Genomic DNA, 9,511 nt, shown 5'->3' with positions numbered 1-9,511 from the left:
AAAACTAAAAGTGTAAATATTGTTTTTTAATTTAATATTAAAAATTTAAGTTTTTAATTCAAAAATATTTGTTTAAGGATTGAAAAAATATTTTTATAATTAAAAACTGGAATGGAAACTAATGCGTAAATGTATATTCTATAGCAATTTTTAATTCTAAGCTTGAGATTAATTTTTACATAATAATATATTTTTTTTATTCGGTATTTGTTTTTAAAAATATAAAATGCACTTAATTTGAAAAATCGATTTATGTTTTTGATTAAATTTAGTGATTTACTATTTTAAACGCGGCTAAGTACTTAGCCCACTCATCTTAGACGGAATAATCATTGAAATAATAGGTAATTATTCTGCAGACTTTAAAATCATGAAAGAATGTAATAATTTATTACCAAATAACTGTAACGCACTAAGCGTTTACGCGTGTCTGTTATTTCGCTCCCATAATGTTACTAATAAGAAAGTCATGAAATCTAAATTTAGCTTTAAATGAAGTTATAAACCAATGTGTTACTATAAATAAAATATCAGAATGAAATTGAAGCATAACGAAACCAGAAACTGCGGACAGACATTTTATTGAACCAAGTGGTAATAAATATTGGCGATATCACACATATGCGCGGATACCGGTATTGGAATGCATAGTATAGACCCAATTGCACACAGTGGCTTCAAATATACATAGTGAGTTTTATGAAAAACTAAATTCAAAACTCGGATTTTTATGGGATTTTACTGTGCAAATACATCAATAATTTTGACATATTCAAATTAAATATTTTAGCTTTCTATTTTATTACTTCTTTAACTATAATCGTGCGTTGTTGTTTTAGAAATTTGAACGTTTATCGGGCAATGCTTTCAGTATCTAATTTTCACACTATTTTGGCCGCCCAGGTCGTTCTTCGTCTTCCAATGTGGCAAACCGGTCTAATATAGTTATAGACTCGAAAACTAACAAGTCAATCGAAAAGTCCCGCCCTATCATTTTAAACACAAAATTTTTTCTTAAAATGCGTTTTTTTATTCAACATTATATGTATGACAGTTTCCTTCAAGTTTATACACCGATTATAGTGACCCTCCAACATTTTGATACCATTTTCATAGTACGATTTACACTTTGCTTCCCAGCGAGCATTCTTTTGAGATATGAGAACAGAAAATAGCCAATGGGGCCAGATCTGGAAAATAAGTTGGATGCGTAGCACTTCGAAGCTCAATTCATTGACTTTTGCCCTCGATTTTACTGCCTTGTGACACGGTGCAACACCTTCAATTTCTGGAAATGCGGCCGTTTTTCAATATTCACTCTTCAATTCACTCGCATGACTGTCGATTGGACTTTGGGGTATAATGATGGAGCCATGCTTCATCCATTATCGTATCGATGGAAATTCTTCTTCTTTACTGGGGTAGACACCGCTACGCAATTATCGGTGGAGAATCGGACGGGAAGAATGAGTGACTTGGTTTCTGCTCGTCAAGAGAGGACTTTACTTCTTAATTGCCTACTCACTTTGGAGAAAACACAACTATCGGCGCCGTTGTTGAGGTCAACGATATCAATATAATCGGCGTATGCTAGTAGCTGTGCACCCTTATAAACACTGCTACTATACATACAAACCCATTTAATTATACATTGTCAAATAAGCAACTTGCAACGGATGGCTTACTGTATACTAACTAAAAATTATATGCATCTAATTCTAGCAGCGTCATATGTTTATGTGTCAGGCCGGTTTCAATTGAACTGGCGTATGTCATCCAAAATTTAAAATATTATTTATTGCTATTTGTACTCAAATCTCCAATACACATAAACTTAGATGCAAGGTTTCAGAATTAGCGGGAACAATGAGAGCATTTCTCACCTCTGCGGGTATTTACGGCATTTACTTTCGCATATACAGCTATATATATCACCACGAAGTTAACTGGAGATAAATATTTTCATACCATTAATAACAAACAGTGTACCCGTCAAAGCCACAATGCTCTAAACCAGCCGTCGGACGTGACGTATGAGCAACATTTAATCGGAAGAACACTTTCCAAAAGCAATTTAATACAAATATGAGGAAAATTGTATGTAGAAATGCAAAGCAATCGAAATAGATACTTGTAATTAAAATATAATTTATTTCAGATACCGAAGGCTTGGAGTTTGTTACTTATATTAAGTGCTCTTAGTGTCAAATTATCAAATGTGATGGCATCCCACGAGAGTCGCATCATTAAAGAGATGCACAATAGATCAGAACAAATAGACTCGGTAAAAATTGTTACCACGGAACAATATAAAAATTTTGACAGTTTGGAACCTCTTTATAATGCTCAGAGCAATGTTCGAGCTAAACGAAATGACGCTGGACGCGATAAAGTCACTTCTACGCAAACTAAAAAAGTTAAGTCAAAACGGCGTCGTAGGACCTTTTTTGTGCCGGTTATATGTGGCTAAAGAAGGTTTATTTGGAAGAGAGGCTTACTTCATGGATTCGGTAATAGTGATTAAGTGTTATTAAAAGTTCAAGAGTATCTGTATTTATAATACTAAAAATAATAAATACTTTTACGATAAACCCATATTTAAGGTTCGTAAATTTAAGTACTTTATAAGCTAATAATAAAAAAGGAACTTAATCTCAATAGTGGCCCTATTTAAACAATTACTTCGGAGACTGTACCGATACCTTGACTGACAATGAGATACCCCTTTAATTAATGATGATGATAAGGTACAAATGACTAGTTCGTTTATATATAGACAGACAAACATGCCTAAATTGGCTCAGTTCGTTATGCTGGTCATTCATATATGTATATACTTAATGGGATCTCCGATATTTCCTTTTTGGTGATACAAAGTTCATTGCAAACTTAATCTACTTTCTTCAGGTTTAAAATAATTAGAGAATTTTCGACGAAATTGTTAATGCTTCAGTTTCACATATTGGTCGATATATGCGTTATAAAGTCAAACGGAATTTCGTTTTTCCCATATTATGTGTATGGGAGTTAGGGATTGTATTCACCCGATTTTACCTATTTTGAACATAAGGACAATTTTTTATTATCGGAATTTTTTTATTTGATAATATACATATATATTATTTCGGTAAAAATAAAATATTACGCATAAAATTTGATGAAAAAGATAGATATAAAGTAGTGGATTTCAGATAATAAGAGTTCTGTAAATTAAACCTATAAGGTACGGCCACTCTTTGATATTTTTCAGTTACAGATGTCCCTCACTACTGCGATCCTTTGTAGAAAATTATAGTTTTGTTTCTTAATTTTAAGCTTAGTTCTAGAACTTTAAAAGTTTTCGATTAAGAGCAGACAATCCTCTCGGCACTTTGAGCATTTGTATATATTATATAATTCTATCTATCTCGGTTAGCTCTAGTTGTTAGACACAAGTTACAAGTTATGTAGCGAGAGTATACAGTTGGAAAACTTACGACTCAAAGAGTATAACAGATGCTTATGGTTCGCGTATTGGCTAATATGCTTCTTACGAATTCTCATTGGGTTACAAAAATTATTTAAGCTGCCTTTACTGTAAAAACTTATTAATCAAAGCAGATACTGCGTTGAACTTAAGTCATATAAAAATTAGTGAAATCATAAACACGATTCAAAAATTGAAAACATCAATTTCTAAAATTAAATAATGTCAATAGTCGATAAAGTCAATGAAAAAAAATATACACAGTAATAATATTTTCGGTGTTTGCCCAGCATCTCGGTTTTATTGCAATGTGCACAATGTGCTGTATAAACGCACGGCCTGAAATTTATTTTCAAACAGTTCATAACAAATTGTCAATCAATCTAAGCAAGATGTTTAAAATTACGGACTCGCCGGTGAGTGTTTTTGAAAAGTGTTGCTGCATAAGGAAATAACTGAAATCCTACGAATACTTAGCTTACATTTTTGGGGATATTCAGCCTCGCATTAGCTGTATTTGGGGTTCAAAGCAAAACAATATCCGCGGTTCGACCATTCGCAGATTTAGTCGAAAATTCAGAAGTAAATGACGCGCCGACCCGTGCACGACGCAGTTATTTTTGGGTGGAAGATGGCTCGGATAAAGTCACTATTGTGGAAAATAAACATTTACGGCGCACCTTAGAAGAGTATCGCCGCAACGTGCATGGTGAAGAGAAGCAACGTGACGAGAGATATCGGTCACAATACGAGGAGCGTCGTCAAGAGTACGGTGAGGATGAAGAGGTGCAAGAACATACGCCTTTGTTTGTGCCAAACCTTTTTGGTTGAATAAATGCAATAACAATTTTATATATTGTCATAGATATAACTATTTCACTTAATTAGTTACCTTTATGTAAGTTCAAATTATGTCCATCTTAATAAAAAAAAAAAAATAATAATAAAAATTGTATAATTTTATTGAAATCTATTTGGGCTTTTCCAAATGCATATAATTTGAAGTACTTGTCAAACTATGGCTGAATTATCTTTCTAACTTATGCTATACTTTCTAGTGGATATACATTACATATATGTATCCGATATAAACCAAGCTAACACTAAATTTAATATATTGGGTATATGAGGAAAAAGTCAACTGAAGGCTGTGTCATGGTGGCATAAGGGGTATCTAAGCCTCCGACAAAGTTCTAGAAAAATGTCATTCAAATTCAGAGTGAAACTAAACTATGATTAAGAAAACACATCCATTTAATTTGACTCAACGATCACAAATATTGACTTATAATATATAAATAGTTTGAAGTCAACTGGAAATCGGAAATCACTAAATTAGTTAAATTGATAGAAAGAGGTCCGGATTTTTTACATTTACCTTTGGCTCGGCAACATATTTTTTATACTCTCGCAACAAAGTTGCTAAAGAGAGTATTATAGTTTTGTTCACATAACGGTTGTTTGTAAGTCCTAAAACTAAAAGAGTCAGWTATAGGGTTMTATAYACCAAARTGATCAGGGTGACGAGTAGAGTTGAAATCCGGATGTCTGTCTGTCTGTCCGTCCGTCCGTCTGTCCGTCCGTGCAAGCTGTAACTTGAGTAAAAATTGAGATATCATGAAACTTGATACACGTATTTCTTGCTCCATAGGAAGGTTAAGTTCGAAGATGGGCAAAATCGGCCCACTGCCACGCCCACAAAATGGCGAAAACCGAAAACCTATAAAGTGTGATAACTAAGGCATAAATAAAGATATTAAAGTAAAATTTGGCACAAAGGATCGCATTAAGGAGAGGCATATTTGAACGTAATTCTTTTGGAAAAGTGGGCGTGGCCCCGCCCCCTACTAACTTTTTTGTACATATCTCGAAAACTACTATAGTTATGTCAACCAAACTCTACAGAGTCGTTTTCTTCAGGCATCTCCATATACAGTTCAAAAATGGAAGAAATCGGATAATAACCACGCCCACCTCCCACACAAAGGTTATGTTGAAAATCAGTAAGAGTGCGTTAATCGACTAACAAAAAACGTTAGAAACACTAAATTTTACGAAAGAAATGGCTGAGGGAAGCTACACTCAGGCTTTTTTTTTTTATTTAAAATGGGCGTGGCCACGCCCACTTATGGACCAAAAACCACATCTCAGGAACTACTTGACTGATTTCAATGAAATTCGGTATATAATATTTTCTTAACACCCTGATGACATGAACGAAATATGGGTGAAATCGGTTAACAATCACGCCTTCTTCCAATATAACGCTATTTTGAATTCCATCTGATGCCTTCTCTGTATAATATATACATTAGGAAAGAATGATGTTAGCGGAATAAAACTTTACACAAATACGGTATTTGAGCTGAGGTATCCCTTGTAGAAAAATTGTCGTGATCGGACTATAACTTTTCAATGCAATTAAAATAAATGAAAATACAATTCTTGAGTATTGTACACAAATTAATTTACAGCAAAATAAAAAAATATGTAAATGACGGTTAATGAAATCTCGATTATCACTTTATCATGCGAGAGTATAAAATGTTCGGTGACACCCAAACTTAGCCCTTCCTTACTTGTTTTACATAAATTTAATTAGAGTCCACTAGAATAACGATAATTAGAATATTGCGGTTGGTTATTCGTGGATCGATTTCATCAAATAACGGCACCAAACTATAATATCCTATATTCCAGAATGTAAGTTTAGCTAAAGATATCTTACATGCTGATTGATATATACGATATAGAGTTATCTATTGGGGAAATATTGACGTGACTCTTTTCTTTTTTGGCTACATCATTATGGAAAAAATGTGCACTGAATTTTAAGAGGATATGATCCGATTTCATTCCCATTCATTCCTAGATTAATACAAGGTGTGTGTGTATTGCGTTTTAAGTTTGTTTGGGTTATCGGTGTAAAAATGAGCTTCGAACAAAGTGTCAACATTAAATTTTGCTTTAAAATTGACAAAAAGTTTTATCGAAACTTTTCAATTGATGAAACAAGTTAATGCCGATGATTGCCTAACCCGTAGCAGAGTACACAAAGTGAAATTCCATCGAAACTTTGAGTGAATTCATCAAAAATCAGCCGAAATCATCATTAAAATTCATGGAAATGGAATTGAACATCTCAAAAACATCGAACATTTCGGCTTACGAAAGGTATGTGCACGGTTTGTTCCGCACTAATTGATTGAGGGCCAACAATTTCTTTAATCGATCGACGCTTGTGACCGATTATTTAACCAAAAAACCACATTTTAACCATTAAACACTCCCCGTATTGACCTGATATGGCACCGTGCGACTTCTTTCTTTTCGGAAAAATTTGCCCATGAAAGGAAAGCGTTATGCAGACATAGAGGCCATTCAAAAGGTTTACACCGGCATACTGGCGGCCATACCGGCCAGCGAGCTAAAAAAATTCGACATGCTTTTGGAATGAAATACATGGAAATGCATTGTTTTTGAACAAAATAAATTTATTTTGCCGAAAAACCCATTTGTTCTGTTTTTTTAAGTCCTGTTTACTTTGGAACGCACCTGGTATAATACTTAATAATATTAAACTATAAATTGGTTGAGTATTTCCTGATGTATATAATTGAAATTATCAATTAGGCATGAGGTGTGTGGCGGGAGTATAAGCTCTGAACCCATTTTTGGCTGCACACCACACTATTATGGAAGAAGGATTGTCGTTTCCACTCAATTTTTACTCAAGAGCACGTCATTTCTATTAAGGGAGCTACAAAAATTGTTCCTATGGTCTAACCATTAAAAGATTGCTATGAAAGAATTCATAGTACCTTTATAACTTCAGAAAATACGTTGGAAGTAATGCCGTTTTTTGGGAGTGTTAGCCTATAATCGTTGTTGTGAAGAAATTTTTAATTATTTAGGGGTATATCTTCCGAATTGAGGACTTCTTTAGGGATTTTGCGATATCAACTACAAATAATATTCGAAAAATTGTCCCCTTGATCATATCCGAGTTAATTTAGGAAACTTCCCCCATACCACTTTGTTTTAAGATTTTATGTTTTTATATTAAAAATGATAGACTTTAAAAAAATTCAAAAAGAAATTATTTATACTAAAATAAAGGAAGGTAATAGGTATAGGCAAAACAAAAAAAAAATTGAATTTTGTGTCACAGCAACAGAAATTAAAAGGAACATGCTTTTGTTAATGAAACAATAATGATTGGTTAAAAATTTTGCTGATACCGAAAAATGGCTTGTGAATAAATGTTGACCCAATTTAGTGGGGAATACAAACCAGTGTATTAAATGTTTCAATTTGCACTCACACCCGCGCGAGGATTTAAAAGGAAAAGTGTTTTTAGGAAAAGTACAATTTATCTTTAATAATTATTTATTTAGCAAGTGGTTCTTTGCGTTATTATACAAAATTGTGTTCGAATCGAATTACTTTCCAATGGTTTGGGTCGGTATAAGTCGTCGCCGGCGGCTCCAAGCCAAAGGTAGTGTTGACGTGGCGCAGGATGTATATAAAGTTGATGATCGAACTTTATATGGCGAATGTGATGGCGAAAGGTGTCGACGCGACGCAGTGTGTAAAACGAATGTGGTCCGCTTTCCCTTTTCCCATCCTTTTTGTTGAGTGGGTTGAATAATGTAGATGTAAGGTGAGTTGTGTTGAGTGGTGTCATTAGTTGTGGTGAATTACGCTGTTGTATTAGGGTGCGCCAGTTTCCCGGGTAGAGTGGGTAGATGCTTAACTCATTTAAACAGCTTGATTACTTTCACTAGTAACTGCTCTTCTAAAGTCCATGCTGGTTCGTATTGTAGATAACCTGGCAAAATTAAGGCAACTATAGTTTTAAAATAAACGCACCAGGTGATAACACAGTGAATTCGTTAGCAAATTTAAAGTATTTACATGGCCCGATAATTTAAATTTTCTTTTGTATGAATTACTTTTATTATTTCTGCAAATAGATCGTAATAATATCAGTGGATGCATACGTTGTATGTCATCAGCAATATAAAAGGTTTAGTAAGATTGCAGTGGGGCAACGTTTAAAGTAAAGTCAGAAGATAGTACAGGGTGCATGACTTAACTTTACTAATATAGTTTCATTAAAAATTCAATTAAAAACTATTTTTTAGCAAGTAAGGAAGGACTAAGTTCGTGTGTAACCCAAGATTTCATAATCTTGCATCTAACAAGAATCAAACCAGGACAATACCAAAAGGTGCAAAACGTCAACCAGAGGATCAAAATAGAAGCAATTATATATATATATATATATATATATTTACTCACTGATTGACGTATTCGACATGAGGTTTGTTGGAAAATCATATGTAGTGTATAAGCGTAGAGTAGAATCGACCCCAATTTTTTCTACTTTTGCCAATACAACATACTACAGTAAAATCTTTCTTACACGGTCTTATATTACACGATTTTGAATTAACACGGTTGGTCAAGAAGAAATTTCAAAGTTTTTTACCCAATTTTTTTTGGTTTTTTCATGATTTTCTGCAGTGCTGGATATCATACATACAAACGGCAACTCTACTTCATGGCTTGTTTATATTAAGGGGGTATTACAGTCTAGAAATCAAACTTTGGGCAGTTTTTTGAAAAACCAAAAAATATTTTTACTATCCATTTTTTTATGGTATTTTTATTGATATCTTAAGAACACAGAAAACAAATTTTACAAAAAACAAGTAAGGGAGGGCTAAGTTCGGGTGTCACCGAACATTTATATTCTCGCATAATAAAGTAATAATAGAGATTTCAGGAGTGGTTGTGAACCGATTTCATATTATACCGAATTTCATTGAAATCGGTCGAGTACTTCCTGAGATATGGTTTATGGCACTTTTAGTGATTTTCAACATAACCTTTGTATGGGAGGTGGGCGTGGTTATTATCCGATTTCTTCCATTTTTGAACTGTATATGGAAATGCCTGAAGAAAACGACTCTGTAGAGTTTGGTTGACATAGCTATAGTAGTTTTCGAGATATGTACAAAAAAGTTAGTAGGGGGCGGG

At 33.7% G+C, this 9,511-nt stretch overlaps 1 protein-coding gene across 1 annotated transcript; it reads left to right on the top strand.

The window, feature by feature from the left end:
- The first annotated feature begins 3,702 nt into the window (after positions 1–3,702).
- Positions 3,703–4,347, top strand: LOC108978967. Its single transcript, XM_018949492.1, has 2 exons — positions 3,703–3,882; positions 3,944–4,347. Exons 1-2 carry the CDS (start codon positions 3,775–3,777, stop codon positions 4,295–4,297), a joined length of 462 nt encoding a protein of 153 aa, XP_018805037.1. The 5' UTR covers positions 3,703–3,774; the 3' UTR covers positions 4,298–4,347.
- The last annotated feature ends 5,164 nt before the right edge of the window (positions 4,348–9,511 follow it).

This window comes from Bactrocera latifrons, unplaced genomic scaffold (assembly GCF_001853355.1).
Source record: "Bactrocera latifrons isolate USDA-ARS-PBARC rearing strain unplaced genomic scaffold, ASM185335v1 scaffold_13, whole genome shotgun sequence".
Classification (NCBI taxonomy): Eukaryota; Metazoa; Arthropoda; class Insecta; order Diptera; family Tephritidae; genus Bactrocera; species Bactrocera latifrons.
This window is presented reverse-complemented; position numbering and strand designations above follow the sequence as displayed.

Bases quoted from the DNA above. Each gene is read 5' to 3' on its own strand.
- LOC108978967 (XM_018949492.1), top strand. From the start codon at position 3,775: ATGTGCACAATGTGCTGTATAAACGCACGGCCTGAAATTTATTTTCAA. The intron at 3,883-3,943 runs GTGAGTGTTTTT...ACGAATACTTAG, and splicing joins TTAAAATTACGGACTCGCCG to CTTACATTTTTGGGGATATT.